Source organism: Heteronotia binoei, chromosome 2 (assembly GCF_032191835.1).
Source record: "Heteronotia binoei isolate CCM8104 ecotype False Entrance Well chromosome 2, APGP_CSIRO_Hbin_v1, whole genome shotgun sequence".
Lineage (NCBI taxonomy): Eukaryota > Metazoa > Chordata > Lepidosauria > Squamata > Gekkonidae > Heteronotia > Heteronotia binoei.
Window position 1 is genome coordinate 133,002,352 of NC_083224.1, and position 26,146 is coordinate 133,028,497.

General features: G+C 40.5%; 1 protein-coding gene across 2 annotated transcripts in view; it reads left to right on the forward strand.

Annotated features, from left to right (window-relative positions):
* The first annotated feature begins 913 nt into the window (after positions 1–913).
* Positions 914–26,146, forward strand: part of ST6GALNAC3 (ST6 N-acetylgalactosaminide alpha-2,6-sialyltransferase 3) — a 491,467-nt gene continuing 466,234 nt past the window's right edge. The window contains exon 1 of one of the 2 annotated variants that reach the window (XM_060232040.1): positions 914–1,135. In XM_060232040.1, the coding sequence (XP_060088023.1) occupies positions 1,118–1,135 (18 nt within the window). In that variant the 5' untranslated portion in view covers positions 914–1,117. The remainder of the gene's footprint in view (positions 1,136–26,146) is intronic. The other variant, XM_060232039.1, reaches the window with a different exon arrangement.

The following is a 26,146-nucleotide window of genomic DNA, read 5'->3' on the forward strand; positions in this document are numbered from 1 at the left end:
AGGTGCCCTTGAATGTGTTATTGGTGTGAGGATGGGGGTTAATATTCAAAGGACAATAATCAAAAGACAAAGCTAGAGTTGCTTATTGGACCCTGGCCAATATGTTTGTACACCAGGCAATGTGCTAGAATGTAGACAGTGTATCAATTTCTAATACCTATAAAACATTGCTCTTCGTATGCACACCTGTAAAAAAAATAGTCCCCAAGAACTGAAAATTCTTTTTGGAAGTTGGTTAAAACAATTAAAGTGAAACAGAACTTAGCCAATGTGAACACAAAATGTTCTTTGGGAGGCCACAAAAGCCTTGGATGCCAGCTTGAATCCATTTTCAGAAGATCTTAACCCTAACAATGCTAGGCGTTAGTGTAAGCAAACAAAGCCATAAGAATTAAGACGTGTTCCATTCCTGCAAGTAGATCAAAGAAACTTCAGGGACTCGGCCAGATGGCACTGCTTTCTCCAGATTCCAGCCTGTCGTCATAGAAGCAATACCAAACTATCTGTCTGAAGGTCTGGTGCTGCTTCGGTGATCAGGCGCTCCCTTTCTCAGCAGGCATCGCAGGACTCCGGACAAAGGAAAGTTTGTTCTCCAGGCGAGTGAAATCAGGCGTGGCATGCAAGCAATATTTGGAGACTTTTAAAAAAGAACCTGATAATAGAGAAGAAACTCTGGCGTGTCCTTGCAGAATGACCAACGGGAGAGAAATAGCCTCTGGTGGTTTTCTTTTCCGATTTGAATGCAAGGAAATACATGTCAATAAGCAACGCTTATTTTAAGCCATTACATATTTGCATGCTTTGTCACTGAAATCAACATCATCCACGATTTTCTTCTTTTCTTTAAAACCTCTTTCTCAAAAATATAGCTACAGCCATGAATCAAAGCCAGTCATGTGATGAAGGGGAGGTGCTGAGCTGGCTCTCAGCCAGTGGCAGAAGCTGATGGGTGGAACAAACCGGGCATGAAAAGACTAACGTGACTAACGGATCTTAGAATTGTGGTTCCTTATTTGGATCTACAGGAATGTAGACTCTAGCTGTTTTGCATCTCTTCTGCCTCAGACTGGATCTGTTACAAAGCAGAATCCTGCTGCTTTGAGGGGTACGAAAGAACATGGCCTGCATTTTGAAGGTAAATCTCTATCTGTTGCTTGAATGGATTGTTAAAAAAGCGAGAGAGAAAAAAGACCCCGTTCGCTGCTCTGAGTCACTGTGGTCCGATTGCATCTTTAGCTGTCTTGATTTCCCTCCCTATCTCTGGAAAATGATGCCAGGAGATTCCGAAATGTGCTGCCGTGGCTCATCTTCCCGTTTCTGCCATTCTCTCTCTGCATTGTCAGAATTGCAGGCTAGCGCGGGTGAGGGGGAAAGGGCTGTGTGCTGCATAATCGGCAAGGCAGGAAGGGGGAGGGGAGCGGGGCTTTTCCTTTGGGACTTTTTTGGTTTGGTTTGTTTAATCAAAATGCCTTCAGGGTCTACAGTGGAGAGCAGCAACTTTAAACTGTACAAGAGAGGCATCTTTTCAGGAGTGAAAATTGGAGACATTTTTCTTTCCCTCATCAAACGGTGTGCAGAGCTGAACTGTCTTTCCGATTTGTAAACGTCGTTCAAGTTGATCCATAAGCACACACAGAAATCTTCCCTCCCTTTATTCATTTGTGAGAGCCAAACTCCATCCAAGAGAAACATTTGCTAGCTGGCTGCCTCACTGTAATGGGATCCCTTCTGTTGCATGAGCACCTTCCTGACTGTGGCACCTCCCCCAACTCAGTCCATCTCCCTGCTTCCTTCTGATGATAAATACGTATAGAGATCCACGGGACCTTGGCACCCCAAAAGTACCAGGAGAGAGAGAAAGCGGAAGTGCCGGCATCAAAGCATGAGCAGTTCCAGGTCTGCTTCCGTGCAATATTGTCGCCAGCCTCCAGTCCCTGCTTTCAAGTCCCACACTCTAAAAGATACATCGACCAAGGGATCTGAGTCACCAACTCTTTCCTCTCTTATTCCCGCTCTTTGTTTTACATCCAAAGGCAAACTTTCACCTCCTTCAGCAAACTTGCTATGGTGCTCTGGAAAGTCCCTTTACTTTATCCAAAACTGGAGGTAATGAAAAAGAACTCTGGTTCAGCTCAGCAAAACTGTTTGCTGAATTATCTGCGGTGTAGGCTGAAGTCCAAAATATTAAAACACCCTCTGATTTTTCTTAAAAGTGCATAGATACGTTCTGCTGGCAACCACATATATTCCTGTGGTCCGCACTGTCCTGTTTGCAAAATTTGCCATAGGGTAAAGGCATCATTACTTCGTTGAAATCCACACACCTAAAGATGTCTCAAAATGTACTTGGCAAAGAAGAAGAAACAATATCCTGCTTGAAAGCTTATGGCAATAATTACACCACAAAAAGAAACAATGTTGATAACTAACCATTGAGAAAATGTGTTTGAACTGTACATTGAAAACACTAGATACATTGTATTTAAAAGGTTTCCTGACATTGGGATAAGTAGCTATTGTGTAAGTACTCTACTGATATTATGCATGTCCCACCCCAATGAAAATGTCCATTAGTGCAGCACTAAGCAGTTACACCCTTCTAAGCCTGTACTGGACTTAGAATGGTGTCACTGTGTTTAGGTCGTTTGAATAATTTAGACTCTTGCCTTCTTCCCATCCTCCCTCTGCAAGGCAATTTTCAGGAATCATAAAATCTGCCAAATTAACTAATCCCTTAATGCATTAATGATCTGGCATGATTTAGCAATGTCTGGCTTCTAGGAGGATGTTGACTGATGGGCCAAAGTCACTTGACTAGTCAGTGTGTTAGAAGAAGTTTTCAAATGTTATGAAAATGAATAAAGCAAACACAAGTCTCCTTGTAGATGAACAAACTTTTCCTAGTTTATTTAGGAGACTCTAGGCTTATGTGAGCTTCCCTAAGTTATCACACAGTACCTTTGGGCCTGTCTTCAGATTTGAGAATGCAAGGCCTTCCTTTTAAAAATAAATTTATTACTGAACTATGGCTTTTCCCCAAATGTTCTGCTCCATTACATGCTTCACGTGAAAGAGCCAAACACACGGGAATTGTGTAATTTAAAGAGTACAGACCAGCCTAATGCTTAATCTTGTTAATGCTGGCAAGTTGTAAGGATAAACAGAGAAAGATCTATGGGAAGATTAGGCACACCGTGAGACAGCCTAGGCTTTCCCAGCTAAATAGCTTAGGAAGGGAAGACACTACCTAGGTACATAATTTACATTCATTTGAAGATTCTGGCAATCTCAGCTGTATAAAAAAGGTACCTGTTAAGAATGCCCTGTCTACAAATTAAGTTTAAAAGTATATTTTACTTGTCATATTGTAGCTGCTGAACATATTTTATAGACCAAATACATTCCATCAAGCCTTTGCTAACTATGAGAGACTCCCACCTAAGCTAATTCTTACCTGAGTTCTTTAGAGAGCCAGTGTGGTGTATTGGTTAAGAGAGACAGATTCTAATCTGGAGAACTGGGTTCAGCTCTGCATTCCTCCATATAAAGCCAGCTGGGAGACCCTGAGTCAGTCACCACTCTTTCACTCCCTTAGCCCAAAAATAAATCTAGCTTGCCACTCAGTGGAGCATAATGGAAAAGAGCTAGAACTTCAGATTTCAGACAGTCTTAGGATCTCCTGGCTATACTACACACAGTGCCATACAATAATAATTATTATTAGTAGTAAAATTTATGACCTCTGCACAGTACATTTTTTTGTCTGTGGATGTTAAGAGCATGAGTTAGATGTCTCTGTTAGGTAATTGGATATAATTTCTTACTTTTGTGTTTCAAACTTTCAGCTATGACTCAATCTAGTTGACATAAAAAGGAAATTCACAGCTTGTAACATAAGTCATCAGTGGCAGAGGTAGGGGAAGAGATGGAGCTGTGGTTCTTATTATCTTTCTGCCAAAGATAATGGTATAGAGTAAAAAGATAATTTTGGTATAGAGTAAAAGCTTTCTACAGGCTGTGGTGAAGCATTTCACAAAGACACTTTCTTAGCTTTGTCAAGATAATGCCCAATGAGCAGATCACTGTACTGGGCGCACAGTTTTCTCTGTTTTCCTTTTCCGCTGTGTCCACAATGAAAAATGTTGTGTGCAGGAAACACTGGTCTTCAGTCTTTTATTTTATGGACTGGCGAGTTAAGCCTGTTCCATAGAGTTGATACTTTGCAATAATGTTAGGTTCTTTGCATGTACATAATCAATGCAGGGGCTTGTTGCTGTTCTCACTTGTGCATACACTAAACTGTAAGTGCTCCTGTGTTTCCAAACTAATTTAAAGGTGACTTCTAATGCTGCATTCCCCCACTTGTGCTGTATGTGTTAAAAGCAAATGCCAGTTGTGGTGATTACAAAATCCTGTATCATTTCCCTCCCTGTTTATCTCAAACATGAGACAGGAAATAATTTTGAATAATGCTGAATGTAGTGTAAAGTAAAGGTAAAAGTAGTCCCCTGTGGAAGCACCAGTTGTTTCTGACTCTGGGGTGACGTTGCATCACGTTTTCATGGCAGACTTTTTATGGGGTGGTTTTCCATTGCCTTCCCCAGTCATGTACACTTTATGCCCAGCAAGCTGGGGACTCATTTTACCAACCTCGTAAGGATGGAAGGCTGAGTCAGCCTTGAGCCAGCTTCTTGAACCCAGCTTCCACCAGGATCGAACTCAGGTTGTGAGCAGAGCTTGGACTGCAGTACTGCAACTTACCACTCTGTGCCACAGGGATCTTCTGAATGCAGTGTAGTAAAGGCATTAATTCCGTTTGAATGCAACAGTCCATCTATGATATGTCTAAGTCTTGGGCTTGCTCTGAGTTTTGGGCTTGCATGCTCTTTCATAACCTTCCTCCTTTTCTTTGCCATGGTCACCTTCCCTTCCTACTGTTTGGAGTCAAATGACCCTTAATATTTTGACTGATTTCATCTTGGCAACTGGTGACTTTTAAAGGATCTCTAACTCTCCCTCTTTTGACAATTCATATTTGTTTGGTGGTGCATTGCTCCCCTTTCAGATTGGTTGCACTAAAATGGAAAGATAAAGGAGTGAAATTTGTCATTTCCATGCAGGTAGCAGTTTAGATACTTCTGTAACTGTTTGGAGAGGAAGACGCCTGACCTTGCATTTAAGACTAGTTTCCCTATCAGTTATGTGACAATTAAGGACAGTAGTACTAAATTTACCTCTGTAGATAGTTTCTACAGACATCCGCCTCTCCAAACAAATTACAGTATGCTACACAGTAAGTTTTCAAGTAGTTGTAGTGTGACTGTCACATATCAGAAGCTATTTCTTAATGAAGTCGTTAGAGAGTTTGGATGCAAGTGTATTCTAGTCTGCACAGGTCTATTCAGGCATGCTAGCCTATAATGGTCTTGATGGACGTGACCCTTTCATCTATTGATGTATTGCTGGGAAAGTTGTGCCCTGTTTTCCTCCAGAACCTCAACCATTTGGTTGAGCTCTTTTCATCAGTTCTATATTATGGCTTACAAGGTGCTTGAAAACTTAAAAGCTTGTGTTACCTCTGTCCTTGTAATTCTAGGCAGGCAGGGGAAAAAAAGAGGGGATTATATAACACCTCTGCATACTTGAGCTGCATTTGGCTTTGTGGTTCTCAAGTTGTGCAAATCTTTGTTAGAATAGCTACATTGTCTTCTGTTGTCTTTATAACAATGATGAAGCTGTGATCGCTTCACTTTATCCTGATTGATTCTTCCTGGCACAAATAATCTTTGCTGTTTGCTTCAGTTTATCTTCTCACACAGACTGTGCTTCTCCTAACAGAAACAGTAGCAAATTTTTATCTGCTCTGTCAAAACTTACCACAGTACTAATATGTCAAGCGCTGGTAAAGGTTATCTTTTTAGTGGGAGATAATTTGGCATATAAATGTGGCGATTTCAGCTGGACCCTGATGCTGTTTCTGCTTTGAGTTTGGTGATAATTCCTGGCTTTCTTTGACAAATGCTTCAAAAACAACAACCAGGAATTGTTGCCAAAAACTTGTTCTTTTTCAATATTGGCTTCTAAAAATGGCTTTAGCCACAATAACCAGTTGTGGTAAAGAAACTCAGTTGCTATGATATTGTCCATATATAATAAGGCATATTTTTGTATTATGCTTTTTGTTTTGGCATTTTTCTGCAACTCAGTGCATTATGTTGCTGTTGCCTGGTTTCAGTGTCTCATAGAACTAAAACACAGAATTAAATATTATAATTCAGAAAAAAATATGGACTGTAATCCTTTACATATATATCTGGGGTAAGCTCTGTTGAATGAAATGGGACTAACTTCTGAGGAAAACAAGCAAATGATTGCTTTCTTTAGCATACAACACATAACTAAAGGAATTAATAGCCACAAAATGTGTTGGTGACTACTAGATGGCTTAAAAGTCCGCCTTTTTTCATCTTAGACGGGCGAGGCAGTTAACCCCCTTCCTGGAGCGCAGTGACCTGGCAACAGTGATCCATGCTATGGTCACCTCGAGGTCAGACTACTGTAATGCCCTCTACATGGGGCTGCCCCTGTACCGAACCCAGAAACTGCAGCTAGTGCAAAATGCAGCAGCCAGGCTGCTATTAGGACTGCCTTGGTGGGAACATGTGCAGTCTGGGCTGCGGGAGTTGCACTGGCTGCCAATTGTTTACCGGGTTTGTTACAAGGTGCTGGTTATTACCTTTAAAGTCCTATATGGTCGAGGACCTGTCTACCTTAGGGACTGCCTCTCTCCATATGTTCCCCAGAGAGAACTGCATTCAAGCTCAAAAATTTTTTTGGAAATCCCTGGACCAAAAGAAACCAAATTAAAAACTACCAGAGAACAGGCGTTCTCCACAAAGGCCCCCCAATGGTGGAATCAACTGCCGAAAGAGGTGCGGGCCCTACAGGATCTTAACCAGTTCCGTAGGGCCTGCAAAACTGCCCTCTTCCAATTAGCTTTTTAAGACGGAACTCCTGATAATATCGATAACACCGAGCCATCTTGCACATATTCTGATTGTACTATAATGTTATACTGTTTTATTGGTTTTACTGTTTAAATTATTAATTATGTATTCTGTTTTATTTGTATCATGGTTTACCATGACTTGTTAGCCGCCCTGAGCCTGCCCAGGTGGGGAGGGCGGGGTATAAATAAAAAAAATATTAAAAAAGGATCACAGCCCTAGGAAAAATGACACTGTGACAAAGTGGAGATGTGAGAATTCACAGGAAATGAGAATAATTATGATCTAGACAACATGTACTCCAGACTCATGATATATAGCCTGTTACTGAAATCATCTGTTGACAACATTGCTCAGAATAAGTAGGGCTAAAAATCCCACTTTTTCTGTGTTAAAGGAACAATCCTTGTTTGCCATTGAAAGGGAGCATTCCTGAATGCATGTGAATCTTCAGAACAATTCCTCCTCTGTGAGATCCTTTGAGTCTTAATTTGCTGCTGAAAGAGTAGGGCTGCCAAGCTCCTGCGAGGGGTGGGGGATCCCCCAGTTTGGGGGCCCCAACTCACCTGCACAGAGCAGGATGCTGGGGGATCCCCACCCCCAAAAGAGCCCTATGATTGCGTGCATGCCCTTCATGATGATGTCACCCAGAAGTGATGTCATCATACTGGGCATGTCGTGACAGAGACACTCTAGGATTTGCAGTAAAATTCTGTGGTACTACGCATCCTAGCGTGTCCCAGGTGCAACGTGCCTGGCACGATGATGTCACTTCTGTGTGACATCATTGCACTATGTGCATCTCCCTCCACAGTCGCAGAGGGACTTGGCAACTCCACAAAAGAGGTACTACGGTGGCCAAGACACTGCTGAATTATTGGGAAAGAGAACCCTGGGAAAATTAGATTGAGTTGTGCAGCTGTGTTGGCCTGAAGCAGCAGAACAAAGTCTGAGTCCAGTGGCATCTTTAAGACCAACAAAGTTTTATTCAAGATATGAGCTTTCATGTGCTAGGGTTGACAGGTCTGTGCTGGAAAATACCTGGAGACTTTGAGGGTGGCTCAGGGAGAGGGTGGAGTTTGGGGAGGGTAGGGGCCTCAGCAGGGTACAATGCCATAGAGTCCACCCTTCAAAGCTGTAGGGTACAATGCTATAGAGCCCACCTTTCAAAGCAGCCATTTGCTCCAGGGGAGCTCTCTACCAGCTGGAGCTGAGTTGTAAAAGTGGGAGATCTCCAGACCCCACCTGGAGGCTGGCAACCCTAGTACATGCACACTTCTTCAGATATAATGAAATGGAAGAAAACCATTCAGACATAAACAGAGGTTGAACAGCAAATGAACATATAACATGATGAGGATATTTTAAGATATGCGGAGACAAGCATATTTTAAAATATCTAAATAATGTGTGCTAATTTGCAAGTATGGCTCTATCTATAAGTCTGAATTATTTTCTTCCATTTCATTACACCTGAAGAAGCATGCATGTACCCTGAATAAAACTTTGTTGGTTTTAAAGGTGCCACTGGACTCAAACTTTGTTTTAGGGTCTCAGTTAATTACATTGGGGACCTTTCTGGTAAGGAATGTGAACATAGCTATATGGGGTTGGGGCTCTTTTTAAAAATAAACCCTTGATTTGGTTTGGTTATATTTATTACTATGGTTCTGTTTTAGTTATTCAGTTTACATTTCATTTTCATTGATTTCTATGGAAAAACACAATTCCTCCTGTAATTTTAATGGGATAATACTTTTGGGGATTGTATGCCCCCTCCACAAAGGATTTTCCCTAGTAAGGGGCATCCATTTTATATGCAGAATGGGCAGAGGAAGCTGTTTGGAAAGCAACCTGTCAAAGAAGATAACAGAGCAGAGCAGACACCCATACCATATGCATAATAAATAAATTGGTGTTTGGCAGGCACAGCATTTAGCAGAAGTGTGTCAGGGATGCAGTGAATGGATCAGAGCCATCTAGTTGGTCTCTGCAAAAGACATTGTGCAAGATTAAACATACAATGGTCTGATTCACTGGGGGAATTTTCTTATACTCACAGTTGCTTTATTATATTCAGCAAAACTTTGTCATTCGGAGTAAGAGACATAATGTCGTGTGTGGTTTCATTTCCTGGGACACATGCTACTGACTCCTCACACCAAGTTTTGCCAGTATCACTTAAAATAAAATCTTGTAATGACATTTTTTCATTGTTGCTTGGGAGCAGGGAAAAAAGATAGCTAGTCCCAGTGCTTCTCACTTCTTTTTCAAAGTACAAACTAGTTATGAATCAGTTAGCACAGGTGCTGTACTCAGATATTACATTTTCAGAAAGCACCCGAGATTTTTAACAATTAAGTGAATCCTATTGGATGCCCAACTAATTTGAAGTCCCTTGTGGATGACTCTTATGTGCTATAATCAGGTCTTTTTCTGAGCAGGAATGCAGTTCTGGCTGGCTTGGTGCCTGGGGGTATGGCCTTATATGCAAATTAGTCCCTGCTGGGCTTTTTCTACAAAAAAGCCCAATGTAAAACAATGGTGATATCAGGGGGTGTGGCCTAATATGCAAATAAGTTCCTGCTGGGCTTGTTCTATAAACAAAGCCCTTGCTATAATGAAAGAAGCACACCTATGAGATTGCTTTTGCCACTGCCAAACCATTTAAAACATACACTTTTACATGCTTCTGTCTGTGCAGTATATTCCAATTTATGGACATTTCATTACAAGAATGATAGGATAATACAGCATCAAGGAAGTGACAGGGTATGTTTTATTGGTTCATTATTATGCATACTAATAGGGTGATGAAGCCTCCCTAGGCATGTATGAATAGGCCCATAAAATTGGTCTTGAGTATTAATAGTAGTAGTAGTAGTAATGATAATAATAATTAATAAAAATAATATTTTTGTGATGTGTGAAAATATGAGAATGCCTTTTTCTTGCTGTATATTCCTTGCTTTTAAACTACTCTATCATTCCCTCTGGAAAGAAAAAGCCCTTTTTATTACCTTGTGCTATCAGAGTATTTATGGAGAAGAAAGCTAGTTTGCACTCTCAAGGGAGCTAGCCGGTCCTACAGGATATGCTTGAATGGGGAAGAAGAATGAAAAACTGGAAATAACACCCCCCCCCCCCAAAAAAAAAGATGTTAGGGCTCTGCTCATGATTCTTAGTTCTCCACTAGAAAGCTAATTCTCATTACTGTACAAACTAATTTGTATTTCTTCTCTAATGGGAGAGTAATCATTATTAAATGCCTTGGTATGCTGAGTTCTTTCCCTGACCATTATCTCTAGTTAAATAGACCTTTCAGGTTTTGAATACACTACAAAAATATGTCAAACCTGTTTATTAGAGAGGGGAAACTGGTGTGTGTGTGTGTATAATCATAGTGCTTTTGTGCAAGACTTTCAGCACTTTGAAAACAAAATAAACTGTCTCCAGTTGGAGGTTGCTTCAGTAAAGAAAAGAAGGCACATCTGTAGTATAACAAATTCCTTCTCTTTTTTTGTACTAGCAAAAATGTCAAATTTGTTCTTGTGTCCAGTGGCATCTGGTGCCTAATATTTCATAAAGACTTTTGACCCACATGGCAACTTTTGCATAGCCTGCAAAGCTAGTTAGGCATAGTAGGGAGGTGTTGGATTAAACCTAGGGAGACCCATATGCCAATGCTACCATCCCCTCAGTCATAAAACTGAATAGGTGGCCTATTTATCAGCCTATTCTGCCTCACAAGATGGTTATACAGATAAAATTGAGAAGAATTCTGCACTGGGCTTCTCTAAATGATTAGTTGTTAGGGTTGACAGGTCTGTGTTGGAAAATACCTGTAGACTTTGGGAATGGATCTGGGAGAGGGTGGGGTTTGGGGAGGGAAGGGGCCTCAGCACCCTCCCCTCCTCACCCTTCAACGCAGCCATTTTCCCCCAGGGAGCTGATCTCTGCCAGCTGGATATCAGTTGTAAAAGCAGATCTCCAGGCTCCACCTGGAGACTGGCAATCCTACTTATAGAATTCAAGTTATTTTATTTTAATCATATTTTCTCTGACTACCAAAAATCTGAGTAGAATAAAAAGAGGGATACAGTGACCATTAGGCTTCTATTACCTGTTCTCCAACTCAGTGTAATAATTAAAATAAACCAATATGCCTGTAACATAAAAACGTTATTTTTGCAATAAGCTTCCATTTAACCCTGTTGACACTAGCCCATGTTCACAAGTTACAGTGAATGCACATACAAGAACACTGAATGTACAGTGTATGCTTGACTTTTTCTTTATATGTGTGTTGAGTAGTTCTCATGTTACATTAAATGCATGCAAAACTGAATGTATGATTGAAACTGCACATTTATAAAGGAACTGGTTCCCACTTTTCATTTGTTAGATGAATGTACGTTAGCTCTTTATTACAGACAGACATATGCAGGATGTACCAAGGTTCACTGTATGATGTTGACAGGGCTAGAGTAAATGCTTGGACTGGCCATCACGGCAAGTAGAAAATAATACTAATAATTGTTGGGATACCATAATTTGGAACGCATTGAACAGATGAAAAATAATCATGATTAAATTTTAATGTTTACATGCTGTTGTGGGTATTCTAACAAAACTCCAGTCTGGAAAATGGTGGACTCTTAAAGGAACAAAAACTTCAAATTGAAAGGTTGTCTGTCAGATGTAAATGGTTGTTTTTGAGTGTGGTTGTCATTTTAGTTTCACAGATTAAGATACAATGCTAGATGAACTAATTGTTTTCATTGGCTGTCTGCAAACTTCCTGGTTTCATTCTTAGTGATGTTCAGTTGCCATCTTATCTACTTTAATAGCAGTCTTCTGGTACCTTCACTCTGCCTTTTTTTTGTAGAAAAAGCTTGGCAGGGACTTATTTGCATATTAGGCCACACCCCTGATGCCAAGCCAGCAGGAACTACGTTCCTGGGGATTCCTGCTCAAAAAAGCCCTGCCTTCACTGTGTAAATACTTATAATAGATTTTCATATTCTCATCTCTACTATTTTGAAGGGGTGTTTATGGGGTTTCTTGCCCCACTTGGTGATATAACTCAGGGGAAAATTACAAGAAAGTACAATGTTTTGTGTTTTTGTGGTTGATTCTAATAAAAGGTATTTCATTACTTATGTTTTTGGGCTGAAGTAGAATTACATTTAAACATTGCTTCTAAATGTGGTCATATAAGAAAAAGAAAAGTTAGTTTTTTACCCCTCCCTTCACTAACCAAAAGAGTCCCAGAATGGCTTAAAATCACCTTCCCTTCCTCTCCCCACAGCAGACATTCTGTGAGGTAAGTGAGGCTGAAAGAGCTCTGAGAGAACTGTGGCTGACAAGTTCACCCAGCTGACTGTATGTGGAGGAGTAGGAAATTAAACCCAGTTCTCCAGATTAGTGTCCGCTTCTCTTAACTACTACACCAGACTGGCATTCAGGGAAAAAGTGAATGGCAATATCTAATGTTTGTGTGAACTGCTACAGAGTAATTGGGTAACTACACAACAGTGTTTTTGAAATTTGTTTTAAAAAGGAAAAAAGGCCTCTTTTGCTAAACCTGAGGCAGGCCAGCTGCTGTCCAACCTACTTTGCTTGGTGACCACAGTTTTTGCTTGCTCAAATGAACTTGCAATTCATCCAGAAAGTTCATTGTATTTTCTTTTGTAGCCTCATGCCTCTTCATTATTGTTTCCCCGTTGTGCTCTTTTCCTGCAGCTTGAGCAAAGAGCTTCAGTCATTCAATATAGATGGCAAAAGCTGTCAAACAAACTGCTTGCCATTTCATTTATTCTTCCCCTCATCTTCAGTTTTGAAAACTTGGTACCTCCACAAAAAGGAAGGCGACAATCCTGTGCTAAAGAGTGATTTTTGTTTTCCTAGACATGCTGTGTGCCAAGTAGGTCAAGGACCTCAGGAAATGGAGCATGGCTACTTTCAAAACAGCATGAAAACATTGATGGTAAAAGCCGAAAGAGGAAAATTAAATGCCCTGTTTTTATCTTGTCTTCCAAAAGCTGGCAGACTTCTTCCCTTGTCAGTGAAACTCAGGCATTCCAGTGATGCATCCCAGTCCTAGGAACTATGACTGGCCATGCCCCCCTAATGGCTCTATTAGCACTTCGCTCCAGCTTATCTGTAAAGTGCCTTGTGAAGCATTACATGAATGGAGCCAGAAAGTAGTTTGGGAAAGTTAATCCACTTATCAAAAATAAATGTATCTGTAGGAGGAGGCAAATGGAATGCACGTCAATAGTTCAAGTATAACCTGAGAAAGGTCTTGTATAGAAAACCACATGAGTTAGCCAATTATTATACACATATTTGTACAATGGAAACTAAAAAAACCCAAAAACCCTTTGCAGCTTATGAAGAAGAAACATTACTTTCCAAGAAGTCCTAGAACCAGTGTGATGTAGTGCTTAAGATTGTCAGACTAGGAACCAGGAGACTGGGGCTCAAATCCCCACTCTGCTGTGGAAACTCACTGGGTTGACTTTGGGTCAGTCACGCACTCTCAGGGTGGGATCAGATGAGGTGGTTGCCATGGTGGTATCTCGGCTTTTAAAAAGCTGGTCATGTTTGAGATGCACTGCAGCAATCATGGCACTCGCAACACAGTCACATTCCTGTGAGGTCAGGACAGGCCTCACACATGCTGAAGGAGCAATTACAGAGCTCCTGTGGTTCCTTTGCACACCCTGGCTGATCACATGGCTGGAAATATGCCATGAAAGCGATGCAACAACTTTGTCACTGGGAAATTCCTGGGGGCTGTTTAATCCATTCCCGGGCCGTCATAAGACAAAGTAAGGATGAATGGGCCATTGCGACAGTTGTGTATGTGTAATTACACACATTAAATCTGGAGGTGGGGTGGCTATGGTGGGCCAAAAACTGTCTAATTGCAACCTCAGTCTAATCTACCTCACAGGGTTGTTGTGAGGAAAAACTTGGAGGAGAGAAGAACAATGCAAGCTGTTTTAGGTTCCATTGGATATAAAGGAGGGATATACATGAATTAAATAAATATCTTGTAAACATGCGTCAACTACTTGAAAGCATACTTTCCTTGCTAATTAGCTCTTCAAATACCTTTCTTTTAACCTTGATCAGTTTAATATCATTTATCTGATCACTGTGCTAGTAGAAACACTTTTGGGACCAGGTTTTTAATACCTTTTATTCAGAGTTCTGAGTACTTCATATAACTGTCAATAAGAATTTTAATTGAAGAAGAAATTTTGATTATATAACTCTGTAGAATTATTATATAGCTCAGTAGAAGCAAGAGCCCCATGGCACAGAGTGGTAAAGCTGCAGTATTGCACAGTCCTAAGTTCTGCTCACGACCTGAGTTTATCCCGGTGGAAGCTGCATTCAGGTAGCCGGCTCGAGGTTGTCTCAGCCTTCCATCCTTCCGAGGTCAGTAAAATGAGTACCCAGCTTGCTGGGGGTGGGTGGGTGGGAAGTGTAGATGACGGGGGAAGGCAATGGCAAACCACCCTGTAAAAAGTCTGTCGTGAAAACACTGTGAAAGCAACACCACCCCAGAATCGGAAATGACTGGTGCTTGCACAGGGGACTACCTTTACTTTTCTTTTCTTTTTAATTTTAACCATTTTATTATAACGAAAGTAATTGTCCTTATACAATTCCATAAGCTTTGTAGTAGGCACATACATAGAATCCATTACAGATGTAGAACTTCTTTAACATACATTGTTTATAAAACAATAAAATCCAACAATTCAGGAGGTATCGATTCCGCTACAGAGGCATTTGAATTCACGTATTCCAGATATGGAGACCATTTTTCCAATAAAGTGTTTTTACAGTTAGGTGATTCCATAATTAATATTTGTGAAGACAGTTTGTCTTGAACCATTAATTCTCCAACCTTCACATTCCATTCTTCTGTTGAAGGGGTACCCTTTTTTGCCATTTCTGGGCCAATATTACTTTTCCAGCTAATAACAATAATGAAATGAGGTTTCTATGTAAGGGGGTAGAAAATTTTTCCAGCCAAAGGTTTAATAATATTGAGTCTACCATAAGTGGAACTAGACAACGTACAATTTCTGATATTTTGGCCACTATAAGAGACCAGTAGTTTTGGATTTTGGGACAGGACCACCAACAATGAAGAAAATTACCTTCCAGCCCACATCCTTTCCAGCAGTTGGCATTGTTACTTATTTTACTTCTAAAAATCTTTAACGGCGTTAAGTACCAGCGTTAAGTACCAGCGGGACAAGAATTTGTATTGTTGGGTATGAATATTTACAGCTCTACTCTTCAAGGTGGACCATATTTGTTTCCATTGTTCTTCTGTAAAGTGGATACTGCAGTCTTTTATCCATGCATTTTGTTGGGATGTGGGTTTGTTCCAAATTTTTTCCATTAGTATTCTATAAATTATTGTCATTTGGCCTTTTGTTGTAGATCTTCCTTCTTTTAAGACTTTTTCAAAACCATTCAATTTGGTTTTACCTATTATTGGCAGAATTTGGTTAAAGGCCTGATGTATTTGATAATACTAATCTTGTTTTTTTTCCCACAGCTGTTCTTTAGTTCCTAGTCTTCCCTTAATAACCAAATCATTTAATTTAAAAAGATTTTTCTCCCTCCAATTTCTAAAAGCATTTGGAACCCTTCCTGGGATGAACCAGGTCTGGCCCAAAAAAGTCATCATAAGTGATGCTGGAGGAGCTAGTTGTCCCCTAACTTTATCCCACATCCCTAGTGTGAACTGTAAGTAGGGATTCAGAGTGCCCTGCCATTTCCTATTCCTATTTTCATTCCAAACTACTTCATTGAGAAAGGGATGTGAGAGGGATGATTGTTCGATGTGCACCCAAGATATTTTTTGAGATGGACTTGCATACTCTATCACATGGCATAGATTAGATGCCAAATAGTACATATGTATATCTGGAAGGCCTAACCCTCATCTATTAGAACTTTACCTTTTTTAAATAAATATTTTATGTAGGAATGAGCCCACAGAACTTAATGGGATTTTGTTAAAGAAAACAGAATTAGAATTTGAAATTGATGATCTTAACAAAAAGAATTCTGACACTTCTAGCAAGAGGAAACACCGCCACCTTCTGTGGCAGTGAATTCCACATGTTAATCACCCTTTGGATGAAGAAGTACTTCCTTTTATCTGTTTTAACTTGACTGCTCAGCAATTTCATCGAATGCCCACGAGTTCTTGTATTGTGAGAAAGGGAGAAAAGTACTTCTTTCTCTACTTTCTCCATCCCATGCATTATCTTGTAAACCTCTATCATGTCACCTTGCAGTCGACGTTTCTCCAAGCTAAAGAACCCCAAGTGTTTTAACCTTTCTTCATAGGGAAAGTGTTCCAGCCCTTTAATCATTCTAGTTGCCCTTTTCTGGACTTTTTCCAAATGAGACTGCACCATCGATTTATACAGGGGCATTATGATACTGGCTGATTTGTTTTCAATTCCTTTCCTAATAATTCCCAGCATGGTGTTGGCCTTTTTTATTGCAATCGCACACTGTCTTGACATTTTCATTGGGTTATCTACCACAACCCCAAGATCTCTCTCTTGGTCATTCTCTGACAGTTCACACCCCATCAGCTTGTATTTGTAGCTGGGATTCTTGGCCCCAATGTGCATTACTTTGCACTTGGCCACATTGAACCTCATCTGTCATGTTGATGCCCACTCACCCAACCCCAACAGATCCCTTTGGAGTGCCTCACAATCCTCTCTTGTTCTCACCACCCTGAACATTTTAGTGTCATCTGCAAATTTGGCCACTTCACTGCTCACTCCCAACTCCATATCATTTATGAACAAGTTAAAGAGCATGGGACCCAGTACTGAGCCCTGCGGCACCCCACTGCTTACTGTCCTCCACTGCGAAGACTGCCCATTTATACTCACTCTCTGCTTCCTATTAATTAGCCAGTTTTTGATCCACAAGAGGACCTGTACTTTTACTCCACGACTCTTGAGCTTACTAAGGAGCCTTTGATGAGGAACTTTATCAAAAGCTTTCTGGAAGTCAAGGTAAACAAAATCTATTGGGTCTCCTTTGTCCACATGTTTGTTCACCCCCTCAAAGAAATGCAATAGGTTAGTGAGGCAAGATCTTCCCTTACAGAACCCATGCTGAGTCTTCCTCAATAATCCGTGTTCATCAATGTGCCTGCTCATTCTGTCCTTGATAATGCTTTCTACCAACTTTCCCGGTATTGAAGTCAGACTGACTGGCCTGTAATTTCCCAGATCTCCTCTGGAACCCTTTTTAAAGATGGGGGTGACATTTGCTACCTTTCAGTCCTCAGGAACGGAGGAAGATTTCAATGAAAGATTACATATTTTTGTCAGGAGATCCACAAGTTCAACTTTGTGTTCTTTCAGAACTCTTGGATGTATGCCATCCGGACCTGGTGACTTATTAGTTTTTAATTCGTCTATCAGTTGTAGGACCTCCTCTCTTGTCACCTCAATCTGACTCAGGTCTTTCAACACCCCTTCTGGAGTGGGCAAACACTTCTCGTCTTCCACAGTGAAGACGGAGGCAAAAAATGCATTCAGCTTCTCAGCCATTTCCCTATCCTCCTTCAGTAATCCCTTGACCCCTTGGTCATCCAAGGGCCCCACTGCTTCCCTGGCTAGTTTCCTGCTTCTAATATATTTGAAGAAATTTTTATTGTTGGTTTTTATGTTTTTTGCAATATGCTCCTTTTTGCCTGCCTGATCACAGTCTTGTTCTAATCCTGTTCTTCCTCCAAGTAGTTAGTGTTTTCTCCTACCCATTTTATACTTACAACCACTATGAGATAGGTTAGGTTGAAAGAAAGTGATGGATCTCAGGGCACCAGTAAAGTTCATTGAGTGAAATGAGGACCTTGATGCTGTGTCTCTTCAGTCATCATTCAGCTGTTACATCTCAACTGGCTTGCTTGGAACATATTGAAGGCTGCTTTACAAATATGCTAATGAAGTGGCACACAAAATGCATAGGAGTCTTTGTATGGAATAGAGAAAAGCATTTCCCCCCATTGTACCACTGCTTACTCCCTCTCTGCTTTGACTCTGTATTGGTACAGCCCCCTCATTTTCATTCTTAGTGGCTAGCCACCACATGTTCCATTGTTCTGAAGCCAGTATCCCATGGCACTGATAAGCAAGCTAGCTATACCTGCAGAAAAACTACAGCTATGGTCCTTTCCAGGGATTGTTTTGTAGAAAAATAGGTGGTGGAGTTCATCCAGGATTGTTATGCAGCTGCACCTAATATTCAATGGACAAAGTGGGAAGGAGGAGGTGGAACTCTCACAAAGGTTCAGGAGCTGTGCTCCTGTGAGCTCCCACTGAATCCAAGGCCTGGTTCTTTCCAGATCAGTGGACTGTTCTGTCTCAAGGCAGCAGCCCTACAGTGGGGGCTCATTCATTAATGCACCTATATAGGCAATTAAAACCAATTACTCTGTGGTTGCTCTCTCTTGTAATTGCTTTCTTTTCCATGCTGCCCATTTCTCATGCAGGCCACAAAAGGAGGTAATGAAATATAATAGGTGTCATTCTCTTCTCTGAAAATACAGAAGGAAGTAATTTAATTTAGTTGGTGTTGTTTCTTTGAAGTATAATGGCTGGTTCAAAGCATTGCAGCAGTGCTAGTTTAAAGCAACATATGTTTTGAAACTCTGCTTTCAAAAATCCATAATTAATACCACATTTTTTAAAAAGTGGCTTGTCACTAAAATTTCCTTCTGGAGCCTCTATGATAACAGATAATGAAGTTCAAAGCTGAGTTTAATTCATATTTTAACTACTGGAATACTTCCCCAATTCTCATGGGTTTCCAGGTTTATATTGATGCCTCTAATAGTCTTCACCTGCTACTTCAATTTCCAGACATACATCTTGTTACATGAAGATGATAAAGCAAGCGAGCAGTCTGTTTCTCATGCTTTGTTCCCATTTTATTTTCAGAATTAGGAGTCTAAATAATATCCTCCTGGATATGTTGTCCTAGAAGATTCATACTACAGGGAAGCATCTGCAGTGGATCAGTTTTCACATCTCAAAAAAACTGGCAAAACTTCACTAATTAGCAGAAAATCAAATTACTTTCACTTAAAAGCTGCTCCTTGACAGGTGTAAAGAGATTTGGTGATTTGCTAGGTCTTGCAAAACCTAAGACAACATGATATTAAAAGCCTCATCTACCATGGTTCTGATTTTACAATAAATAAGGTAATTTATGGGTTTTCTTTAGTATATATCTTGAATTGAAATGCACTTAACATTTGCATCATCTTGTCTACTGGATTTCACAGCTTGTTCATGCCATAATTCTTTTGAAAAGCTAATTGTTTTCAACATTAATCTGAAATCCATCTTATCTCTATGTGTTTTGCAGTGCTGTAAAATACTAATTATGTATTTATTCCTAACCTTACAATGCTCATCATAGTAACTGAGTATCTCAACTAGGGTTACCAGCAGGCCTGGAGAAAATGCTCTGTCCCTTTATTTGAGCCTTAATCTGTGGAAATGGGCCATTGAATCTTTTCATAGCAAGGAGGTGAATAACATCATATCAAGCTTCTGTTGAAGTGACAGGGCATTTTTTGGCAGGCCTAATCTCAGTTGAGATAATTTTGTTTCATTTTCTCTTGTTCCATTAACCAAGGTGCACTGTTGTGAAAGAATGAGCAGAATATCTCCAAGCACTTTTTTATTTTTAAATTTTCAGATAAAAATAGTTGACATTTTTATGTATGTGTGTATGTTTAGAGCAGTAGACTTCACCTTCTACCCTTTGGGAATCCTTTCTGTATTGATTTGCCTATTGTGGAATATTTTGTGTGTTTATTATATGCAGTTTCGACTGTGACAAAATTTTTTTGAATGGATTATGGAGCATAGTTAGTTTGTGTAGAGTAGTGGTCAGACTTTTTGGACTCAGCTGATACTTCACATAAACTGAGTATGCCAGAGAATGAGCTTCCCCACAGCTGTACTTTTCAGAGATAATATCCTGTATGGTCATGTTGCCTGGAAGACAGTTCATCCACCATTATGTATTTTCATTTTGCAGTCGTGAGTATTCTGTTTTGGGGGAAAAAGATTGTAAAGTGTCAGGACAGACAACAGAGTGAGAACTGAGGAATGTGGAAGCTATGTTGAAGATCCAGTATTGGCAGCGGTTTTGTTCCCACTCAGCTCTAAATTCAAATATAGGTTTTGAGGGATAGTGGTGAGAAACAAATTCCCATTTGCCCAGGGTCCTGCATTTGGATGTGATTGTGAATTCAGAAGGATTTTCAACCTGGACACTTTCTGTTCTCTGCACTCCTCTCTTTATTGTGATCTTCAAATGCATATATGTGAAGCACATTGGGAACTAAAAGTATGCTATTTATTAAGGAATTTCATTAAAATATGTATGGTAGCAATCTATTGGCTTGGATCCTGCAGTCTATTCATATCACTCTGCTCCTTGGTAAACCAAGAAGCCATATCCCTCCTTGGGGAAGGGGAAGGGTTCTGAGGAGCAACCCTGTCACTAATTTCTGCTATTAGCATTCCATACTGATAAAAGAGACTCCAAGACAGGGGTGGCCAAACTTACTTAATGTAAAGAGCTACACAGAATAAACGTCAGATGCTTGAGAGCCGCAAGACATGAACAAATATCACAAACATGTCTTTATTAAAACTATTATTTCTTAGCACAGAAAGATAAAACACATATGTATGCACTTTACAACACAACCATGCTAGAAGGAGACTTTTTAAAAAACAAAACAAAAGCTGGGAATAACAGTCCTCATAAGACCAGCATAGGGAAAGGTTAGGGAATTGTTCAGTGGGAAAAGGAAATACACATGTTCCATATAAATTACTGATCACTAGGGCTTTTTTTGAGCAGGAATGCACAGAAACGCAGTTCCAGCTGACTTGGCATTGGGGATGTTCCTAATATGTAAATAAGGTCCTGCTGGGCTTTTTCTACAAAAAAAGCCAAGCAAAACAATGGTGTCATCAGGGTGTGTGGTCTAATATGAAAATGAGTTCCTGCTGGACTTTTTCTACAAAAAAACCCCTGCTGATCACCATTTGCATCCTTATGCATCTCTTTGCCTTGACACCAAGGTTAGTAAATACAGCTCCTACAAGAGGTATGAAACTAAGGGGGAACCCTGCGCATCCCTCTTTAATTCTGCCCTCCTACCAGTGGCTTTCTTGGCACTTGCACTCTCTTTCTCTGCTCTAGGTCTCTGGGCGACCTCTGTGGTGGAGAACAGCCTGCAAGTCTGCCTGTTACCCCCTCCTCCCCTGCTTCACACATGATGGAAATAGTTGCTTAGAGGCTGAGGTCCCAATGCTAAGCATGCTTACTTGAGAATAAGCCTGCATTAATTTCTTCCTTGAGCTCCAAGAGCCACACAATATGTGTGAAAGAGCCACATGTGGCTCCTGAGCTACAGTTTGGCCACCCCTGCTCTAAGACATCCTGGCTCTCAAAATTATGTTCTGGGTCATCCAGAAACCAGTTGGATTCATCAGCCTTGGGGGGCGGGGTCAGACTATGGGTGAGATCACACAAGAGATTTGATGTGGCAGTATCCCAGCTCTGAAAAAGCAGGTTCTCTTTGATCCATGCTGCAGCAATCACACAGCTCCCACCCTGCTGCCTCATGCGCATGCTGGACAGGTGCAGGGTTGGTGCAGTGTCTGCCTGGCCATTCAGGCAGCCAGGAAATGTGTTCTGCATATGTTTTAGAGGTTTGCTACTGGGTGAGAACTTCCTGGTAGCAAATAGCTATTTAATCTGGTCCCAGCCCATCCTCAGACAAGATAGGTATGGGCGAGACTCGGGTGGGGAAACGGATGTGCATGTATGATTGTGCACATTAAATCTGGAGGGGAGGCATGGCTATGTTGGGTCAAATCTCTTGTATGATCACTCCTTATCTCTTACCTTTTTGGAGGGAGGGATGCATTAAAATCTACTTGACTACATGAGGTAGCTTAAGCTTTTAATGATGTCATCAAGATGGCCAAAGCCAATTTGTCCTGTTTTTTTTTTTCTAATTTTTCTAATTGTGAACCAGTTGGCCAAATTCAAATTTTAAAGCACTGTTGGAATGCTAATAAATTCACCTATAAATACCTAATAACAATAATGCCTTTGTTCATTATTGTTTTTTATGAAATAAGGTGTAAATCAAAGAAAATGTCAACTTTTACCACATTTTTATAAGATTTATGGCATATAACACTTTACTTAACCCAGGTAGTCACCTGAAGTATACTAGACAATTGTAGTTTATTCCTTTGCCTCTCCAGTGAGCCACAGCATAAAAAAATCTATTTTGAGATACCTCAGTTGAGTGCATGAGAACAGATCCACATTTTAAGTGATTTTTGTCCAGTGTAATTGGATAATAGATACCTTTGTGTTACTGCAGCTGTTCAATATGCATGTTTCATTTACAAATCTTTTATCATTTCATAACAGCTAACACCTAATTTTTTCCAAACTATTTTCAGGGCTTTTTTGTAGCAGGAACTCCTTTGCATATTAGGCCTCCTGATGTAGCCAGTCATCCTGGAGCTTACAGTAGGCCCTATATTAAGAGCCCTGTAAGCTCTTGGAGGATTGGCTACATCGGGGTGTATGGTCTAATATGCAAAGGAGTTCCTGCTACCAAAAAAATCCCTGACTATTTTTAATATTTATCATAATTGAAATAATCTTCTGATTCAAATTTAACTGAAGAGCCCACAGAGGTTTTTTTTGTTTTGGTTGCTACATGTCTGTGATTTACACACAGTGGTCCAGGTAAGTCCATAAGACAAGTATCAGCAGTTTGGCAGTTGACAGAAATTCACACACTTGTGTGATAACATCTTCAAAATTGCAGTTGTTTATTGCGAGTAGTTTATGTACCCAATCAATGACAAGATTGCCATCTCTGTCTGTCATTCATCCATACTCATTTGGGCTAGGTACATTTGGCTGGCTTTGCAAATTCCTGCCTGAAAGTTGGCTGTAAGTATGTGTATGAATAGATAATCTTTGCATGGTGGAAGTTGGCTGGACTCCATGCTTGGCACAAAAAAAATCATAGTATAGTACAGAAGTAGTATAGGTATTTGGAACATATAGATAAATCTAATTTCTCCCCTAGTTGACTGAATATGTCCTGGTAGTTTTTTACTTTTCTCAGTAGTTTAAAGGGGGTAAGAGCCCTGTGATGCAGAGTGGTAAAGCTGCAGTACTGCAGTTGGAGCCCTCTGCTCACAACCTGAGTTCAATCCTAGCAGAATCTGGTTCAGGTAGCCGGCTCCAGGTTGACTCAGCCTTCCATCCTTCCGAGGTCGGTAAAATGAGTACCCAGCTTGCTGGGGGGAAAGTATAGATGACTGTGGAAGGCAATGGCAGACCACCCCATAAAAAGTCTGCCATGAAAACATGAAAGCAACATCACCCCAGAGTCGAAAATGACAGGTGCTTGCACAGGGGACTTTCTTTACCTTTTTAACTTACCTCAACCTGAAAAAGCCAGTGAAGGCATACAATCCAGTCAAGGCAACAGATGCATTTTGTGCAAGGAAATTTCTGAGTTTGCTTATGACACCTATCTAGGCATCCTCCACTATTGAAGGTTTGTTAGATGAGTTGCATAGATACCTTTAAAACTGCTGGATTCTGTGAACTGGTGCGATGTTCTTTGCCTGGTGTTACCCTAAGATGGAGGTGTCAAACATATGGCCTGAGGGTCAGATCAGACCCCTGGAAGGCTCCTATCAGGCCTGCAAGCAACTCACTGGCATCTACTTCCTTCTTTCTATCATGCTTCCTTCTACATCACCACTTGCTTTGCCAGGCTTGCTCAATCACACAGAGCATTTTCTCAATTGTGTTTGTCTATATCCTATTAGCTAGGCAAAGGCTAATAGAGTTTTGTCAAGAGAACAAACTGGTCATAGCGAACACCCTCTTCCAACAACCTAAAAGACGGCTCTACACATGGACATCACCTGATGGGCAACACAGAAATCAGATTGATTATATACTCTGCAGTCAAAGATGGAGAAGCTCCTTACAGTCATCAAAAACAAGACCTGGAGCTGACTGTGGTTCAGATCATGAGCTACCCATTGCAAATTCAGGCTTAAACTGAAGAAAACTGGAGAAGCCATTAGGCCATTCAGGTTTGACCTTGATGACATCCCTTATGAATTTACAGTGAGGTGAAGAATAGATTTAAGGAACTGGAGTTGATAGAGTGCCTGAAGAACTATGGACTGAGGTTCGTGACATTGTACAGAAGGCAGCAATCAGCACCATCCCAAAGAAAAAGAAATGCAAGAAAGCAAAGTGGCTGTCTGATGTGGCTTTACAAATACCTGAGGAAAGAAGGAAAGCGAAAGACAAAGGTGAAAAGGAAAAATTCACCCAACTGAATGCAGATTTCCAGAGAACAGCAAGGAGAGATAAGGAGGCCTTCCTGAAGGAACAATGCAAAGCAATAAATGAAAATAACAGAATGGGAAGGACACGAGATCTCTTCAAGAAAATTGGAGAAATCAAGGGAACGTTTCGTGCAAAGATGGCCATGATAAAGGACAAAAACAGTAGAGACCTAGCAGAAGCAGAAGAGATCAGGAAGAGGTGGCAAGAATACACTGAAGAATTATACAAGAAGGATCTCAATGTCCTTGACAACCATGATGGTGAAATCATTGACCTCGAGCCAGACATCTTGGAGTGTGAAGTCAAATGAGCCTTAGAAAGCATTATTAACAACAAAGTGAGCAGAGATGACAGTATTGCAGTTGAGGTACTCAAAGTCCTGAAAGATGATGCTGTTAAAGTGATGCACACATTATGTCAACAAATTTGGAAAATGCAACAGTGGCCACAGGATTGGAAAAGATCAGTTTATATTCCAATCCCAAAGAAGAGTAATGCCAAAGAATGTTCAAACTATCGCACCATTGCACTCATTTCACATGCCAGCAAGGTCATGTTAAAGATCCTACAAGCTAGGCTTCAGCAGTATGTAGATCAGGAACTACCAGAAGTTCAAGCTGTGTTTCGGAGAGGTAGAGGAACTAGAGATCAAATTGCCAACATTCTCTGGATTATGGAGAAAGCACGGGAGTATCAGAAAAACGTCTATTTCTGTTTCATTGACTACGCTAAAGTCTTTGATTGTGTGGATCACAACAAACTGTGGCAAGTTGTTAAAGAGATGGGAGTACCAGACCATCTCACATGTCTCCTGAGAAACCAGACCACCTCACATGTCTCATTGCGTTTCACTTCTGAACTAAATTAATTCCATCAATAATGCAGGTATATGGGGCTGGTATGTTTTTACTAGAGATAAATTTTTCCAGCACTCTGGCAGGCACACCTTGTAAGTCTTTTGGATTGATTCATCTTGACTTGAAAGTGCCCAAGGCAAAGGCCCCATAAGATATACTAAGACATTTTTCATATGCAGCTGTTTACTTTGGCAAACAAGGACCATATGCCCAAAGAGGTTTTGGTCAACCTTGAATTCAGCTTCCTTAGTTTTACCATAACTGCATTTTGTCCTTTTATTGACACTGGAAGATGTTATTGGGTTCTGCTTGGACATCTTATCATAAGAACTGGTAGTTAATAGAACTTCCAAATACATCTTGAATTCCAAATATGTTGCTTCTCCAATTTCATGAGCCATTGCAATCAGCCAGTTATTCATCATCAGGTGAAGTAAAGCTTGGATATTTGCCGCATCCTTTTTTATACTAGTCAGATGGAAATCTGGGTGTGTCACCTTACTGCTGCATTGACCAGTTATGCCTCTCATCTTCTTCAAAAGCATGCTCTTGCATTCAGATGTCAGAAGGTACTTATGTGGATCTGTTCTGAAGTACCTAACTGTGGCGTATCAAAATGTATTTCTCTATGCCATGGCTTATTGGAAAGACAAAAAAAATTTCCTCTTCCCAATGTTATTTAGCATCTATATGCACCCTGTTGAGCTGGGGTGTCATTGGTATGCTGATGACACCCAGCTGTATCTGTTGATGGCTTTCTGACTGGGACAT